We start from the raw sequence: 19582 nt of genomic DNA, 5'->3' as shown, positions 1-19582 counted from the left end.
CGCTCACTAATTTTGACCAAGGAGGTGACAGCAGTGCGCGGAGGCACCAGCAGATGTGTTTCACGATGTGTTTATGCTTGTGTTTAAAGAAAGGGGTGGGATGATACTGAAGCTGCTGGTAAACTAGCACACCCCCTCTCAACACCATCTTCCTCCCTTGGCGTGGCAATCATTAAAATGATTTATTTAACTATTGGCCCAAGGCTGAGAGATTAGTGTGACAGGCCTCTTTTATAATTCATTCCTTCACCGCCAGGGGAAGTGCAATTCAGGCAGATGACACACATACATACAGAGAGCGAGAGCCCCAGAGTCTGCGCTTTCTGTGGCTCAGGGTGGAGAGGTAGCCATAAACTGCCGACGGATGCGGACTCTCTCTTTTTCATTCAGATTAAAAGCGAGCATGTCTAGTCCGGAGTAAAGAAGGACGGACTGGAGAGGAGGCATTTATTCATTTTAAATTTCGTGCACACTCACTCATAGAAGGGATTGTGTGTTTGCGTGCTCTAAAGTGTGTGTTAAAGCAAAACTAGGTAACTTTTCAGCCTTTATAAAATATATTCCTAACATTTGTGATAATATGTCAACTGACACCTAGTTGAATGACACCTCTTTTATATCTTGAGGGGGTCTGTATCACTTTCACTGGCACTAATTAACTTTGAGGATGGTGGCAGGAACCCTGCCACAAAAAAACAAAACAAAAAAACAAATGTGCTGACTGCTTTACGGCATACAAAGCTTCCCCCTTTTATCCATTCATTATAAAGACGGAAGTCGATGCGAACGCTTTCGCGCCAATTCTCTAAAGATCCCAGAGCAACCAAAGAGACAAAGCGTTTTGTTTGAGGAGGAAAAAAAAAAGGGGGGCTACCAGGGTATACAGAATAAACATTGGCCCGGCTGTCATTCGCTGATGTGACGTCAGCGCTGATAAATTCGGGTGGGGTGGGAAGGTTACCCTCACTAAGCCACATGGTTGCTAACTGTCACATGCTATTGTTTAGTCACAACTGGATTCATTACCTTATTATCAGGGCTGGCAACAGACTTGCAGGGGCCAGGGGACAGAGACCTTTATAGGGACCCCCCACCCCACTCATGCTACCGGCTTGTCATGACAACAAACGCAGTACTTTAATGCTTTGCAAGCAATGACAGTGTAAATTTTCAAATTATTTAATTTGAGAAGGACAGATTAATTTAACAGACCATAATGTGATGTGACACAATATAAACAAACAATTTCCATCTATTGTCCCATGTAAGCTACAATACAATACAACTGAGAGTGCTATGCCTGACTGCTAAGCAACAAAACAGTATAACTAAACATTCTGTGCCTGCCCCCTCCACATCCCTGGGAACATCTGTGAAATCCAGTTTTTGAGCAAGCTCACGCTCAATGGAGAGCATGGTGTTATCAGCATCCCCAAGGGGCCGCTGGCCCCTACAATCTGACAGGCTTTACCAATTTTGCATAGACAAAGAGGTGGGCGAGTGTAAGGGGGTGAGATAGGAGTTGAGAGTTGCACGGTAACGCCGAGTTGACTGGCTCTGAGTCCCCCTTTGTTAATAAAAGTTTCAGCAAAAGCCATCCGACGTGTCTCTGCGTTTTTATGCACATTGCCACCTTCCTGAAGGAAGACCCGGACGAACTGACGACAAACGAGGCATCTGCCCGCCCACTCCACACTATGGTGTGGAGTTGAGAGCCCCACAACTTACTATAAAGTGCAATTTGGTAACAATGCCTAGGTTGTTAAGCCTGCCCTGTGATATGGTGGAGCGTAGATAGTTTTTAATTATTATCATTTTACTGAAGGCTCGCTCTCCTCCAGCTACAGTCACTGGCAAAGACAAGAAATGCGTAGGGTGATTCAGGGGCCCCTATGATCCTGAGGCCCGGGACAGCATACCCCAAACCATTCATCCGTCACACAGTCGCTAGAAACAGAAATAGTTGTTTAATCCATCTTTTGTCCACTGGCGTTGTTAAAATCAACCAAAACGGAAAAGTTATCAAGTGTTGCTTTAAATGTGTGATGAATGTGTTTATGGCTGTATGCATTTTCCATTAACCTTGACCTTCAGCAGCAGGGAGCATCACAGGGTGTACAACCAAATTGGGTGTGGTATTGGATCAGACACAGGACTGAGATGTATCTAGTGTTTTTCATGTGGCAGCTGGCAGATGTGTACATGAGACAAGATCAAACCAAACATCACAAGCGATATGTTGGATCCAGTGATAGAAAGGCATTAACTGAACAAACCTGATTAAGTACAAAGTACCACTTGAAATTTCACAACTTATATTCCATTTAGAAAAATAGAAATGGGAGAGAGGAAAGGGCGGCGATTAACTCATTGGCTGCCATTGACAAGGATATACGTTCAATCGATTTTAACGGGGAGAGTCAGGAGTGATTATTCAGGTCTATCACCATCAACGACACTCGAGGAGTTAAATCACATCAAATCTGAGAGTTTTAATCATACATTATTTCACAGATTTTACTCTTCATGCGCTGTACGGTTTTGACTTGTATGGTAAAACCTTGCATGTAGACCTACAGTGCAGTTGTAACATTTAGGTTTCGTGCATGTAATTTAAAAAAAAAAATAAATTTGAAAACAAATTTTTTGATACATTTTTATTTGATATTTGACTTCAATTTGAATTGTATTCTACTGGTACCCTGCTGTTTATTTTTTTTGTATGTATGTTTTCTCCTGCATTTAAGTGCAGTGGTGACTTTTAAATTCCATGTCTGCTTGTTCAGTTGATTTTTTAAATCTAATCCAGAAGCAATTTTATCTTTTTGTCTTTGTTGACTCCTGTCTTGTTCCTAAAGCGAGGCATTTGTTCACCATCAAGGCCTTTAACCACCAACAAGCAGATCCATCTAATTAATGCAGCAAAGGTCGGGGCTAATCGATACAATCACAGAGGGGATAGAGGGGAGAGGAGGGGGTGTTAACATACAAGACGACAGGGTCTAACATAGCTAATAAAATCAGAATCATGATTAAAGATGTTCCTATTTCTTATTCCTGTAAAGGGGCCACAGGAGGAGGGCTGCATGAGGACTTGGAGGGGGGTGAAATGGACCGACCATGATTGAGTGTTTCATTACCTTTATAACTGGAAGGAACGTCTATCAAAAAGAAGGAATGACATAAATTCAGTTCAACGCACGGTCATTAATAACCTGTCTTTACAGGTGGGAGGAGTTTTCATTTCCTTGAGAGGGAACAATTCATCGAGGAGATGAAGAGGTGTGGTCGGACTTAAACAGTGCACGAGATAAAATGTAGCGCTCGTTCATTTCATTGCCTTTTTACGGTAAATGTGGGATACTTACCATTCAAAGCCACGAAGGTATCTGAAAGAAGAAAGAAAGAAAAAGTGTGTTATTGCATATCGAGTCATGAAGAAGAGGTCCCATGGACGAAGGGGTTCATCATCGTCATTTGACGAATTCGATTAAACAAGGAAAGTGAACGTAATTTTCTCATTTTGACAAGTATTATTACACATGGCCACACAATTTGTCTTGTTTTAGGTCTGAAACTTGTCTTCAACCATTTTTTTGATGCAATCTCAGTTATCGTCTATCACGTTTATTTATACAGTGGTACCTCAACATACGAACAACTCGACAAACGATCCTTTCGATATCCAACGTAAATTTTGACTCGTCATTCGTCGCAACGTATTACGACATGCTCGAAATACGACGATTTACAATAGCGTCACAATTTCATTGTTTTCCTGCAAGACGGCAGCATGGCGGATTTTCTTGTGTGAGAGAAATCAACATGGGTTCCAAGAAGGTTAGTGCAAGTGGTGAAAAAAAAGGGAAAAAAAGTGACGATTACCATTGAAATTAAGATTGGAATGACCATTGAAATTAAGATGGGAATCATAGAAAAATATGAGCACGATGTGGACGTAAGTGAACTGGCTCTGAATATGTCTATGATTTTGATGGTCCTCCTCCGACCTCCGTTCTCCAGTCTTTATTAGTATACTGTAGGTGACACATTTAATTGTTATTGTACCATCGGCAAGGAAGTCGCCAGCTTTGTCAAGTTTTTAATCATTTATTTCAGAACTTGTGCAACACAATACTGCTACTATCCGCTGTAGCCGACACTAACTTTAAAAGATAAAGTATAAACTTCCCACTCTTCCGTACGTCTCTCACTCTGTCGTGAGCCTGTTCATGAACAGCATGCAAAACACAACCGCCGCATTAGAACCCGATTCAAGATTGTAACGGATGCAAGCAGATGCGTTGCATAGCATACCTCCCTCCCAATGCCTTCAAGAGAGCACGGCAGTGGCTGGAACTGCTAGCCTGGGATTTTAGTCTTGTGGTTAACAAATTTTCCTGCCATGCTGGCCAAGCCTGACAGTGTGGGTTTAAGGCCGAGGGGGACGGATCACGTCTCCGGTGCGGTTCAGACCGGTTATACAACAAAATATGAAACAAACATACATGGCTGTAATGTTTATTTGTTTTTACGGAGGATATGGCTAGTTTTATGCATGCAGCATCAACATGGTAAATAGACAAAATGTTGAGTAAAAAACCTGACCTGATAGACAACTGACAAGCGTTTTGGATTTCGCACCCAAAAATTTCTTGAAAACATCTGTCAGACCTATAACTGTTTTTTTGTTTTCAAATTGTTGTAGTGTTATAATTTGTAGGATATGACAGGAGATATACAATATACTGTACTTACATACAGTACACCAAAAATATCAGTTCCTAGGATAAAAGGCAGTCTCCAAGTGCTTACATACTAGTATGTGATGATTGCGAGCTGGTACTGTATTTCCTCAGAGTGCACTTTGACAGTCAACCTAACTAATTACTTCAGCAGTCTGCACTTGGGAGGAAGGCTTTTTACAACCTTTTTTTTTCTACCGTGTTTGTGGAGTGTTTTGTTAAGCTTGTGTTATTGGAAAAATGTCCAGTTTGGAACTTAAAATAGGTTCACTTTTTGGATGAATCTTTCATGAATACTAACTAGAACACTTTGAATAGCACATGAATCACGACTGTGAATTTAAAGTAAAAGTGGAAAGGAAAGGGTTGAGTATACAACGTGTGATTCTTCCCCTCTTGTATACAGAATATTTAAGTCTCGCTAATTGGGTTGAAAGTTCTGTGCCCTCTTTTGTGTCGCTGCATGAATGACTACACACACACAAGCAAAATGCGTTTTCCACTGTGGCACTGAATGTTGTATGACAGTGTGCAAATAGGAAGACTGTCTTTGCGCCACAGGGCACAGAACTCAACTGACCGAGGGGTGCAAAGATGCTCGAGGAGGGGAGTGAAGGACAATTGAGAAAGGGGCAGATGGATGGAAGATGCTGAAAGAGAGGATTGTGAGGGCGGAACAGATGGGGGAGGGAAAAAGGTGACGGCACTGACGATGGAAACAGAGGATGGAGGGTGAGTTCGCATACAGTGTGTGTGTAGGTATTATGGGATGCCGACGTAGTGAAAAAGGAAAGATGCGAGAGAGCGAAAAAGGGCCTGCTTACTTTGGCAGTCTCCCAGGCCATCTGTGTTACCATGCTCCACGTCCTGCTCAAAGGCGGATCTGCAGGGAACACAGACATCATGGTCAGCGGTGGGAAGCAGGCCAAGAGCCGCTGCGGTACGAGTCACATCGCTTCAAGAAAACAACAACAAAAGCGGCAAATTTTTTAACAATCCTTCGGTGAAGCCTGCAGGAGGCCTTTAACTGGAACGGCATCAAAGAAGATGTAGCAGGCACCCTCAAGGTCTCAAGCCAAAGGTTAGCACCAAGGAAGTGTGTAGGCAAAAAAAAAAAAAAAAAATCCATAATTGGCAGTGAACACATTTCACAATGCGGTGGTACCAACTGATTGTCTTCTCCGATTAATGAAATATTTTTCCTGTTTCCAGCCAAGTCAAAAATACTCAATTACTGTACTTGAGTAAAATTGCCTTAAAACTGTTTTTAAATTCCTTAAAGAGGCGCTGAAATCTTTTTCCAGTATTTGAACTCTTTTATGCATATGATAGGTCAAAATGGGCCTGTGCCCAGGATGCAGTGTGCTATCTGTGTAGTTATATATTTGATTGCAATCAAATTTGCAAGTGAATTTGTTCTGAAAATGGCATGTTTTATAAATGGTTGCTGTGTGATGTCACAGCATTCCTTATTTTGTAAGTATCTGTCCTCTTTGTTCTTTCCCCATGCCCACTAATATTAGTATTTCTGAGCACTGAGAAAAGCTGTCTTGAGGTTGTCACTTCCTGATTGTTAAATGAGCTGCTTGCTCGCCGGAAAAAGTTGGCCTCCTTACCTGGTTCTCGATTTACTTTTTTTTCCTATTGCCTGTGCTTCACCTTCAGACGTCTCTCTGTTGTCTGTTTTTGCCTTGTTTTTGATCATTGTGGACGAATAAATTGTCAACCTGTTTTCGGTGAGCCTTCTTTAAACTGTTTTAAATGGAGTCAGTACAAAGGGTTAACACCGGAGTGAACGCGCGGGATTTTGGCTCCTCCCGGCCGACTCGTGGGAGCAGTGCCAGCGGAACGCCATTTGGTTCGGTTGTCGCTCGTTCCGGCGGCTTGGCCGGGGGGCCCAATTCCTTCAAAAGATATACTTAAACATCTGCAGAAATGCGAGGGGTGTACTCACTTCTGCCATTAAATGAGTGAATGTTGTTTTTAGGTAATACAAGGAATATCTAAGAATTTTGGAACCAGGAAGTCCCAGCGATAAGTTTGCCTGCTGACTGAAATATGCCTGTCTGCGTGCTATCATGCACGCAGCACAGTTTAGGTGGGATTGAATATTTTATTTTTGTATAATTGCATAACAGTGACACGTGGCGTCATTGAAGAGTCATTGAAGTCCATGTCTATGTGATGTGTCAAAGTTACCACACAGCTTTCCAAGGCCCACAAGCTTCCAACGATAGAAGCACTCTACTAATAGGCAATCAGAGCAAAAAGTTTAAATAAAAATTGAATACTCAAAGTGAATACAGTCTATGGTGTATATTAATGAGAATTCGCATGTCTGCAAAACAGCCCAAAAATGATCAACTAAAATCGCTTAAAAACTTAAAATTGAGCAAATCTGATAAATTGCATCTAAAGTTAGAAAGAGTAAGGTTAAAAAAACACTTTAGTGCCACTTTAAATTCCTAGCATGTTACATTCTTTTACCCCAATATGTTTCTCTTAACCCCACCTTGCACTTGTACAGATGCTTTTTTTTTGCTAGGCAGAATTTATGGGGCAATAAGTCTTATTGCTGTTTCCTAGGCAACTCTGGGCAGAGGGTTTTGCTGCCCACATAAACAAATAAGGTCAGGCTGTTCCTTAAAACCGAATACCCAATACACATTCGCTGCCACTGACGGTGATAGATGTCACATCGATTTGAACTGCCACTGACAGCAAATGAGTTAATGTCTTAAAATGACAACATTGACAACTGCTTTTCTCAGTATTCAAATGGGAGTTTTTTTTAACGATCGTGATGATAGCCTATAGCAGTATTTGGATTTGGGCTGCTAAGGGTGTCGAAAGATTCATGTTAAAATCCCACAATGGACAAAAATGTAAGAACTGTTTGTGAGATTAAAAACGATCGGAACCTAAAAATTCTGAAACCTTAGAAAAAATGGCTGAGCATTTGAAAACACTGATACAGTTATTTTTAACATAAAACACTAGTTTCCTGTAAATTCCACACCGATATGTGCTGTATTCAACTACTATGGGTAATATTCCAATATATCACAGTTTATTAACACTCGACAACTGTTTTTTTTTTTTTTACCTCTACTATGGGTGAAATTCCAATTATATCAGTTTATTACTAACAATTTATGATTTTACCTTGATGCATCTTGAACCAATCTAGATTAATATTATTTTGTTCCCCCCAAATATTAGTTATAATCCTTAGGAGATGAAAAGACACATCTGAATTTACTGCATGAATGAAATACTTTATCCATCTTTCATACAGCTTATCTTCACAAAAGCCGCAAGGGTGCTGAAGGCTTTCCCAAGCTTTCTATTGGCGGGAGGCTGGGTACAACCTCAACTGTTTTCAAGCCAACCTGTGTAGCCTTTATTTGTACCAATATAAGATACAGGTACTTGTACTTTTTCCCAAGTGTTGTTTTCATCTACTTTATTTTCTCTTCTACATCTACTATCTGTCCAGATATGAGTTTCAATCACATGGGCCGAGGCCGGTGCACTGAAGTGTAGCCAAGACCTGAGAGCCATCACATGGCACAGAAGGGGTGAAGTAAAAGGTGGCGGGGGACAAGGGGTGGTTTGGGAGATTCTATTTTCTGCTCCAATCTGCACCAAGACCTTTTTTAAGCCTGAAAGACCACCAAGTAGGCAGGAGATCTGTGAAACAGAGCGGACCAACTGTCAAGCAGGATCATAGTCACGCATGACAGCTTCTCACAGTCCTTCTCCCGCCTCTCATCTTCCTCAACCGCCTCTGCTTACAATTACTGCATGAAGATCAGCCTGATGCACTCCAAATCCAGCCCCGTTCAAATATGTTTAAAAAAAAAAAAAAAAGTACTTATACAGTTACGATGAAGTACAAAACAGTCCCGATAATGACAAACAGATTTTCACCGTAACTCTCTTTTTTTAGCTGGAATTATCATTCACCCTTTCAAACCACAACAATATTTCAGTCAGCGGCAACATTTCTCAGCTTGAGAGCTTTGCCAGCATTTTGCAGCACCAGATTTCTTCACAGTTACTGTAAACCCTGACCTCTTCTTTGCATACAGGCCAAATGGTGTTTTTAAAGGTTTTTTTTTATTTGGAAAAGTGTGCGCATTTTACATTGGGACACACACACACACACACACACACACACACACGAGATACATCTGCGAGGCAATTTGATGGTAGGCAGAATTCATACATATATACACTCATTCATCTCATCATTCTCTTGTGAAATGGAAGTGCAATTCTGCATAGTTTGCAAAAACACTCAGGAATTTTATTTTGTATTCACATTTAATGCTCTTTTGAAAGTGCAATCTTAGCAAGCCTTTGTTTTACATCACCTAAAATTTATTCTGCAACGCATTAAATGTTCCTAATCCGATTACTCAATTATTCTAAATAACTCATTGATAGATTAATTGATTACGTAAATAATCAATAGCTACAGCCCTAGTTGTAAAGTTCCAAAGTTACTGTCTGGTTAATGTAAAAACCACTTCATTTTTAGAGCAGATCTGGTTCGTCTATCACCGTCTTGGGAACCAATGAGTTAATAACTAACTATGAGTTAATAATACATTTCATTTGAGCTTTTCAAAATTGTTACAGATGCTGAAAGGATGTTGCTGGATGTATGTGTATGTGACCCAAAGCCCTAAAACACATAAATCACATTCTCTTTCATGCTCACAGGGTTTTTACTTGCTGAGGACCTCTCCTGTGACATTTTTATGAAGAATGAAAAAACACTTGTAAAACTGCTTGTTGCTAGGCAGAATTTGTGAAAGGGCGAAATCCCGTAGGGGGGCGCACTAGAGCCCTCACAAACAATTTTTTTTAAAAAACTACTACGAGTAACCACCAGTAATTTTTGTGGTGTTCATTTGCCAGGGTTAATGAAATGGTGCTTACAAAGTGAAAGCTGATGAACAGGCTCTCACTCATTTCCCAAGTAATGACAAGTAGTTGCAGGTCATTCAAACTCAAGGTTTCAAAACGGAACTTAAAATAATCAGGAAACAACAAACTAAATAGCATAACTACCAATTAATGTTACAACTGGAACAGTAGCAGAAGAAATAACTAGCATATCAACTTTGAAATTTATCTATATCCTCAGCGCCACATTAGGAGGCGTTGAGTTGCAATATTTTGGGATGATAACAGTTTTGATAGAAGTTGGCTAAGTTGTCTGTCTCTTTAATGGCTCTAAAAGATTACATTGAGCAGGGATGGCCAAATGAAGTGTTGACAATGCTATGGCAATTTGTTCAAGAAAATGATATGAATGTGCTTGTGTGCTGAACAAAGTGCAGCAAATGCTATCAGGATAATTGTTTAATTTCATTTTTATTTAGAAATAATAGCTTTTCCCGAGTGTTTTGCTTTAAACAGTTTTGTTTATTTATTTTTTTAGAATAATAATAATACAGTGGTACCTCTACATACGAAGTTAATTCGTTCCAGGACCTTGTTTATAAGTCGAAATGGTCGTATGTCAAGCAGGACTTTCCCTAAGAATACATTATAATTCCATTAATTCGTTCCACAGTCCGAAAACCTAAACTAAATCTAACAAATAGCAATTACAAAGAGCAAAACAATTACATTATGAATAAAAATCGGAATAATGATATAATAATAGTAATAATAATAATAATAATACCTGAAATAATGTAACAAATCGGGTTCTAATGTGGCGGATGTATTTTGCGTTGTGTAGGTGAACGCACCGGGGGGCTGATGGCAGAGTGACAAAGAGTGCAGTTGAGATATTAATTTCTCTTTTAACGTCCTGTTGTTGCTGGCTGGCGTCAACTTTGGCGGACAACTGACGTGTTGTGTTGCACAAGTTCTGAAATAATTTATTAAAAACATGACGAAGTTGGCGATCTCTTGATGGTACCACAATAATAATTGTCACCTTAACTTATAAAGACTGGCGAACAGAGGTCGAAGGAGTATTGTCAAGCAGTTCACAGACGCGCACCCCACGCTTCAATGGTAAGCCTTACCTTTTCTGTTTTAACATTCTTGGAACCCATGTTGATTTCTCTCACATGAAAATCCGCCTGTGTCCGTCTTGCGGGAAAACAATGACATTGCGACGCTGTCATAAATCGTTGTATTTAAACCATTTTGTTGGATGGCTAGTCAAATTTTACGTCGGATGTCGAAAAGATCGTGTGTTGAAGCGATCGTATGTCGAGGTACCAATGTAATGATATTTAAGATTTCTAGTGTTATATACACTTTTTTGTCAACGTATCACCTGCTGCTCCCAACACGAAAGAAGGGAGCCCTGGAATCCCACCGGAATTCCAACTCACACCAACATTTAGGTTTTGTTTCCACAGACCCTACCTCCATTTCGATCAATGAGGCAAATGGCTATCCATTTATCCCGTAGCAGCCTTATCATATAGCGATGCAAGAAGAATGTGCAGGAGTTCGACACCACAGACAGTTCAACTGAGGGTTAAGATAATGCATATTTAAATAAATCTTGCACTGTAGATTAGAAGAGGCAATCACAGGGGTTCTTGACTCAGATGCTATTATGATCTGAGATGTGTAGTGGAAGCACAGGAAGGAATGTGGTCATGAAGGGCAGGCATTACATCAGGCACAGTAGCGTTAATTATTCATACCAGAACTCAAATCGTATGCGGAGACTTCTTTGACGAACTGTGCAAAATAAGTATACAACTTTAAAAAAGTCCATTCATTTTGAATGGTGGATAAGCATATTGACTCACAAGTACCAGTTAATTTACAGCCGCAGATTTGTAGAGTCCTGGCGGATCTGAGATTACAAGAATGAACCACAGGAGGCGAGGGTGGCTCTGGGCCATATTGCAGTGGTGGAGGAGAATCAAGCTGCTTGAATTAGAGACATAACTCGATGTGGCAACACAGTCACACAGGCAAAAAGGCCAGATGGAGGTGGAAAAGAAGGTTGGTTGCAAGCGAGCGAGCCAGAAAATGTCAAAGAAATAAATGCAAGCAAGAAGTCAAGAAACTAGAAAGACTGTCCACTAATGAAATACATTCTAGAAAACCAGAGAATATTCATAACTTGCTTTTTAAAAATTTCTACAAAAAATGTAGAAGATAACACATCCAACCAGGCAACCTCTAATTACTATGAAACAATGTATGTTGTTTTATCGACACCATCAAGCTGCAATAATAAAGTTCTTCAAATGAAACATTTACATCCCTTGAACGAGATCCCAATGAAACTGACCTATGTTTTGAACACACATACAAAAAATAAATAAATAAACACAACTCAGCTGTGTGAGCTGAAAATATGTCAATGGATGCATCATAAAAACTGAATGCTGGCCGGGGGCTGAACGCTGAAAAAACCTCTCAAGGGTCAAGCAAGAAACAGAATGTGATGACGCCTATACGCCGCAAATAAATGTGATCTCGTTTTGAGTTTTCGACCTGACTGACAATTTTTCAGCAGGGAGCCAAGAAGTAAGGAAAAATATTGAAGGTGTGTTTTTTGTAACCATAATCTTTTGCAGAAGACACACAAAACTGCTGGGGACACAACAGTGTGGAGCAAAGGGACCACTGTCCAAGAATTTGTATTTGATGAAGTAGGAATAGTATTGCAGCAGGTTTCCATTGACATTTCGTCACCTGCCTTGTTTACTCGTCTCGAGCCTTACAAATAAAAAGCAACATTGTCAGGCCTTACTGGCTGAGTGTGGGTGCTTTCAATCAAAGCTCTTGGCTGGCCCACCATGGCAAAATAATAACAGGATGGGTGTGACTTTTAGAGCATTCGTGTGTGCCTTTGGTAGGACTCGCACAACAGACTAATCATTTTACAGCACAGGGATCACATTCATTCAATGTCAAACAGCCAGCAGCGCGCCAGTCCTTTTGTTATGACTTCATGCGTTAAATGTTTTTCCCACCACAAAGCTCCAATATGCTGTTTGCTCAGAGTATAATCGGGCTCTGTGTCCCAGCTACCGCCACAAAATTACAGTTAGCGTGACCATCAAGTGCTGCTCGGGCTAAGCAGCCAATCCCTGGCCAGCTAGCGTACGGCGCTTTCCTTCCATTTGGCCTTCCAATAGCCTTTGCAGCTCAGGGAAATTGCACTTACACACCATAAAATTAGAAAGCTCACAGACATGTCAAATCCAGAGATGAAGGCTACCAGGCATTACAAAAAAGGTGGAACGTTGGACTGGAAAACTTGTAAAACGCTTGTACGGCCTTTCAGTACGACTAGGGTTGCATTCAAATTCACTGGAGCAAAACACATGTTAAACCTAAATTGGAAGGAAAAGAAGTTGACGGTCCAAGTATTCATTGCAACTCAAACTTTCAATCTCATATTAATTTTAAATGATTTATATCCGTCTATTACATGCACCACTTGAAAAGAGCTGGAGCAAATCCCAGCTGGCACTGGGCGAGTGATGGAGTTAACCTCAGGCAGATCAATTTTCCAAATTCTTCAACCTACTTTCTTTGCGAACCTACTGAATAATTTATTAATACAAAACATTTATGATACAGCCCTCAACTTTAATAAGGTCAGATTTTTTTAAAGAATTGGACGATTTGCTCACGAGAGTTGAAGTGGGCTGCAGATCAATGGATTCTGCACAACTAGCGGCTGGTTTTTCTAAAAGGTTACGTCAAATTAAGTCACCTGCAACCTGCATTACCTATTCATAAGACTTTTCCTCATTTAAGTCACTGGTAACCTGCCAGCCATTCATTCACAGCGTACATATACCTGTAGACCAATTCAAATTCACACCAAAAGACAATTTACAGTCTTCAATGAACCTGACATTTAAGTTTGTGGAAGTGTGAAAAACTCCACACAAGCGTGAGGAAAACTTGTCGACTCTACTCTGTAGAGGAAGGAAAGAGATAAGATTTGAACCACTAGCTGCCTCCTAAATTCCAGGTGTTAAACGCAAGGCCTTGGGGCCACATCCTGTCCGCCACATCATTCTGGCCAACTAAAGGAAATCACATACTGTACACTGACCTCATGTTTAATGCTAAAATACCAAAATTGCATATTGTCAAAACTTGAAAATAGTGACTTAATGCAAACATATTTGTTAACAATCCGCTCAAAAAAAAAAGTTTTTAAATTAAAAATAGAACAAATAACGTTTTGCTGTCTTCTGAATTTAAAACCAGAAATAATCAAATCTGTGTATGTATAGCAATATGAGGCAATCATACATTTACATTATACAATCTACGAATCAAATTGGCCTCAAGGGGAAAACATAACTTCAATGTGGCTTGTGACCAGAATTTGTTCAACATCCTTGTCCCAAATGTATGAAAATGCAGTGGAGAACAGTTCAAAGTAAAATTGTTGCACTTTTTTCTACCTTAAAATCAATAATTGTTACTTCACCTCTAAGGCTGCGACAACTAATCGATTAAAATCGATAAATTAGTTACCAACGACTTTAATAATTGATTTTTGCTGGCAGCTATGAGCAGTCCCGTTTGGGTCTTTGTTTGTGTATAATGTGAGGCTACACGTGCGACAGCAAGAGAGAGAGAGAGAGTTCACTGCTACACTCAGGTTTAGTTGCTGAATCAATAATATTTACTCGACAGTTAGATTGTCTTAAATCGTCTGTGTTGTTAAATCCAGTGTCCCTCTGTCAGAGGTAAATAAATGAAGCCAATTGTATTGTTGTATTCTTTGTTAATGAGACGTAGCTACTTAGCACGGAGTGCTAACTAGTTAGCCATTATGCTAATCATTGTTTTAAGTGTCTGTTTGTTTTGTGTTTTGGGGAAGCATATTACCACTTGAGTTATTGTTAGATAGTAAAGTTGTCTCATTTCTTTATAAAAAGAAATCACACACATAAACCCATTTATATTACAGCTTGGAGTCTCCTTTCAACAGAAACTCCCATTCAAACTGTAAATCGTATTACAAGAGTGTGCTTTGAAATTGAATTTGGATTGTATTTATGAACAACTGTTTGATAAACAAAACTGATTGATTAGTCTGCCTCCTCCTTATTCCATTTTGTTTTTTTAGTTTCTTCAAAGAAAATAAATGTGTCATTGACACAATTGCCCACAAGAAAATGTCAATCAGCAGCACTTTTTTATTTGAATGAATAGGACTTTGTCTGTTTTGTGTACTGAGGAATTCCTTTTATGTTTTATACTCAGATCCTTTTATTAAAAACTTTTTTTGTACTTAAAATAGTACAGTTGCAGACAACAGTTAAATCAAGAAGCTGTAATAAAATATCTTTGGATGAAATAGTCATCCTTTTTGTCTTCATTGTTACTTATGACACGCAACTGCACGTTAAATTGTGAAGGTAATTTAAAAAAGTGACATTTATCCGATTAATCAATTAATATAATCTTTAGTTGCAGCCCTATTCACCTCACATAAGTATTATTGGCAATTTAGTCTTCAGTGGAGCTAAGAAACATTCACAGCTAAGGAACAACAATGAAAATGTTCAAAAACAACAAATCTGCTCAACCATTAGTTGTCTAAAACACCCAAAGTGGCTCAACATTCTTGTAATTAATGTACCTGCTTTTGCCAATGGAAAATTGTGACGACAGTAAGAAAGACCATGCAGAGACATGCAGTGCAGTTGTGAAAAAAGGCTAAACATGAACTTTTAAGCAACTCTCATCCTCTGACTTACTTGGTGTCAATCACTTGTCTGCACGCTCCTTCTGACACCCAGCCACAATACGGATCCCTAGAGGCGATACAGGACCTGGACAACAAACAAAAGACATTCATTTATGTGCCACTAAAAATATTCAAATTACCTTTTTTTGGGGCCGTTGTGGATATTGAACTTACTTCTTGCATCTCCCGTGTCTTTCACAGCGAGACAGAGGTACTTTAACCACACAGGAGGTGAAAGCTACCCACAGGGCATGACTCTTGGCGTCGATCTGCATGCTGACGATGCGTTTGTCCTCCACACCATCTATACTACATCTATACAAAAAAAAAACAAGAAAATTCAGATGACAGGATGAAGCTGGGGAGACTATTTTTTGCTTCCGAGTAGTTTGTTGTTCGGTGGCAAAACAAGATTTGACTGCTCATCTATCAAATTTTATTTATTATTTTTTTTAAGTGGGTGCGATTAAGAGAAAGCAGAGGACCATGAGATAACACTAGAATGAAGACATTGAGTGGGGGATGGACAGAAATGAAGAACAGAATGATACAGATACAACATATGGCAATGGTGAGCAGTCAGCAATAACACTGCACTAATGTATAAAAGCCACTAGACAATCCATTTCCCCCTGCCATCCACTTCCTCTGTCCCTGTCCAGTCCTTGTAGGAGCCCCCTATAATCCCTTTGGGCGTGTCCAGCATCTTTCTTTCCATCCGTCCTCTCCATCAGTTTCTCTCTCCATACCGGGATTAATCTCACCCCTTTGGAGTGCTTCAGTACCGCATTAACATTCTCAATTAGAGCTTAGAGTCCATCTACACTGGGTAATACTCGGCAATCGGGCGCGTGCTGATCCAGCTAACGCCAGCCAGAGGGTAGAACGCGGGCAAAGTCACTTACTGTACTCGAGTGATGCCAGATGGCCGACGGCCGACCGCTGCTCAGCTAGCTGGGGAGCAGCATGGTGAGAGAAAGAGGACCATACAGGAAGGAGACGAGAGGAGAGGGAAGGAGGCAGGGCCTTGCACTCTATCCCCTCCATAAGTCCTGTCACATGGCCACAATATGTTGCAAAGCAAATAGCGGTCACCTTGAAAGTCCGCTCGACTCCTTCCCTCCAATCTCAGCTGTCTAATGTTATGCCTGCATGAGCGGTGATATTTTTAAAAACATATATTTTTCTATGCAAAGTGGTCTTTTGTCTTCCAAAATTACATTTGGTACAGAGCTGGACAAACGTCTACATTTAGGAATTGTGTTCATTTTTTTTTTTTTTTTGGGTTAACATTCCATTTCTATTGAGATGAAGTGGGGATGTGATCTGCCAGATCCAGCAAAAGGACGTTTTTAGCAGTTGGTAACCACTTTGTAATGCTCAGTTGCCTAACTTAGGTATATTCCTGACTACAAGTCACTTGTTTTCATAGTTTGGCTGGGCAAGACACATGGGAGGCGACGTCACTCGCGTTCAAAACATTGTCTATGGAACAAGCGTGACGAGGCGAAAATCGCCAACCCCTTTGAGGCAAAGCGACACGCGACGTTCGTGCACATGAAATTTACTTGCACACGCAGACCAGCGACAGGATATAAGAAAATAGGAAATTGTTCTATTTCTGTCGTTGTCGTGTGGCACTACAACCAATCATCAACGGATTTATTGATCGACAAATCACCTGCGAGGACACTGCCAAACCGGAAACTGACATCCACACGCCACACTTTGTCAACATGGAGGACATCCCGTTATGCCTGACGCACGTTGCTGTTCACGAGGACTACTGTCACCCTTCTGAGCATGATTACATTGACTTTGTATGGGAATCCATCACGCGACAAGAAAAAAATGATGCCAATCGAAACTCAGTTGATACTTATAGTCTGGAAAATGATAAAATTTTGGTAGTGATTCCAATTGTATTTTGGATTGACAATGACAATTTAGACTGTTGCATACCTTGGTGGAGGCCTACGTCAGTGGTCACTGTAGTTGTTCTACAGTAGTATTTTACAGCCATTGCTCTCTTTAGGATTCTGACTGGCTAAAATGTTCTTATCCATGTAACTTTGGATAACACTTGAGTTTCAAGTGTATTAGGCGCATGACTTTATTTTTCACAAATAGAAAAACTTGTTTAAAAATAGCAAATAGCAGTCTTTCCATGACCCCTCTGATCTTCACCACTGTTATTTTCTCCCCCACTCTGTTGGTTCTGCTGCTCGGTCAACCTCATCAATTACCCTAGCAAAAAACATTTGCCTTGGCAGGGTCCAAAATGTGGCTGGAATGAATTTTTATATGCCGAATTTACAATGACTATTCACTCAGCGGCCGTACTCAAAACACACGTCTGTGCAGGAACTGGCAGGCCTGTCATGTATTAGAGCAAGCTCACCGGGCTGGCTCTGAAGACAAACACAGACCTCAATGTGAGCGTGTGTATGTGTGTTTCCTTTAATCAGACAGGAGTTTTGGAGAAGCTAGGCTCTGCTGTGGTCGCTGACCACAGAACTACGTTGTTCAGCGCCCCGGGCTTGATGTCTTTAATTTAGGATCTGCTGTTGGGTAGAGTGTAACCTGATAAAGCCCTTTTTCAAATGATAGAGTAGCCATCTGCTTGGCTGGCTCTACTGCAGAAGTTAGGTTAGGGGAGTAGGATATTGGGACTGGTTGCCCTCTGGTACACCGAATGTATGAGCTAGTATATGCACACTATATGTTTGCCTAATTTCATATATTAAGTATATATATGGCGGAAAACACTCAGGTGACTTGAAGTTCCGCTCTAAGACCCCCAATGTGGCCAATTTTCAAAATTGTCCGATATGCATGTGTGATACATCATTGGAAAGCTTAAAATCTCAATTTTCTGGCGGAAGAAACATTTTGAACAGGAGGGCATTTCTAAAAAAAATTTTTTTTTAAACAGCAAAACACTATCTGGAGGTGAAAGCACACAAGAGCAGAATTAAAGACGCCATGACTTTAATGAGATACTATCGCGTACTTACCTTGTTTCCATCCAAAACCTCCATGTAGCATGTATCACTGAGTGTCAAGACAAAGCTTCGAATGGCCACAGCTGGATTTTGGGGGGGATTTTATGGGTGAAACATGGTAATATAACAAGGGTCGCGATGCAGAACTCGCAGACATCAATGAGTCGTCGAGATGTTCTTTTTCATATATTTACCCTTTTAAATGTTGTTTTTTAATTTTTCTTTGTTTGGATTGATTATTTATCATCTAACATATCGGAGAAAATGCGATAGTAACAAAAAAAAATACAATTAAGCAATAGTTATGAGGTAGATATCCGTGACCTTTTTAGACATCATTTTTTTCATTGCGACATAATTTGTTTAAAAGTTTAAAATATGCGAGTGAATAATTTTTTTGAGTCATTTTTTTTTTTAAACGAAATTATAATTATTATTATTATTATTAGACACCAATTCATGATTATAAGCTAAAAATGACAGACATTTTGAATAATAAATATAATTAATTACCTACGTTTTACGGATGGGTTGAAACAAACGCGTTTGCGCGACGTCTGTAAACGGGGGTTTTGAGGGTAAAACGGACAAATTAATAACAGTTTGGGGGCTTAATGCGCCATGAATCTTCTATGGCAGCATATAGACATATTGTTCTATCAAACAAAACAGTTGTTTTGGTTTAAAATACAGCAGTTTCTTTTAAAGTGCAAGAACAGAAACAGCTTTTTCAATCTGGTCTGTGTTTTCCGCCATATGTATATGTATGTATATATATATATATATATATATATATATATATATATATATATATATATATATATATATATATTAGGGCTGTCAAACGATTAAAATTTTTAATCGAGTAAATTACAGCTTAAAAATTAATTAATCGCAATTAATCGCAATTCAAACCATCTATAAAATATGCCATATTTTTCTGTAAATTATATATATATTCTGTAAAATAACTTGTTAGAATGGATAGATAAGACAAAAGATGGATATATACATTTAACATACGGTACATAAGGACTGTAGTGGGCATTTCACTCTACTGTCATTTAAATCTGTCTATGCTGTCCTCACTCCGAAGCGTCTACTTT

At 39.7% G+C, this 19582-nt stretch overlaps 1 protein-coding gene across 4 annotated transcripts in view; it reads right to left on the bottom strand.

Moving 5' to 3' along the window:
* Nucleotides 1-19582, bottom strand: part of sema6a (sema domain, transmembrane domain (TM), and cytoplasmic domain, (semaphorin) 6A) — a 242861-nt gene that overhangs the window by 42952 nt on the left and 180327 nt on the right. For 2 of the 4 annotated variants that reach the window (XM_057831645.1, XM_057831647.1), the window contains 5 exons: nucleotides 15646-15786; nucleotides 15482-15556; nucleotides 5570-5628; nucleotides 3369-3389; nucleotides 3141-3161 (listed from right to left, as the gene is read on the bottom strand). In XM_057831645.1, the coding sequence (XP_057687628.1) occupies nucleotides 3141-3161; nucleotides 3369-3389; nucleotides 5570-5628; nucleotides 15482-15556; nucleotides 15646-15786 (317 nt within the window). The remainder of the gene's footprint in view (nucleotides 1-3140; nucleotides 3162-3368; nucleotides 3390-5569; nucleotides 5629-15481; nucleotides 15557-15645; nucleotides 15787-19582) is intronic. The other 2 variants (XM_057831646.1, XM_057831648.1) reach the window with 1 other exon arrangement.

Source organism: Corythoichthys intestinalis, chromosome 3 (genome assembly GCF_030265065.1).
Source record: "Corythoichthys intestinalis isolate RoL2023-P3 chromosome 3, ASM3026506v1, whole genome shotgun sequence".
Classification (NCBI taxonomy): domain Eukaryota; kingdom Metazoa; phylum Chordata; class Actinopteri; order Syngnathiformes; family Syngnathidae; genus Corythoichthys; species Corythoichthys intestinalis.
This window is presented reverse-complemented; position numbering and strand designations above follow the sequence as displayed.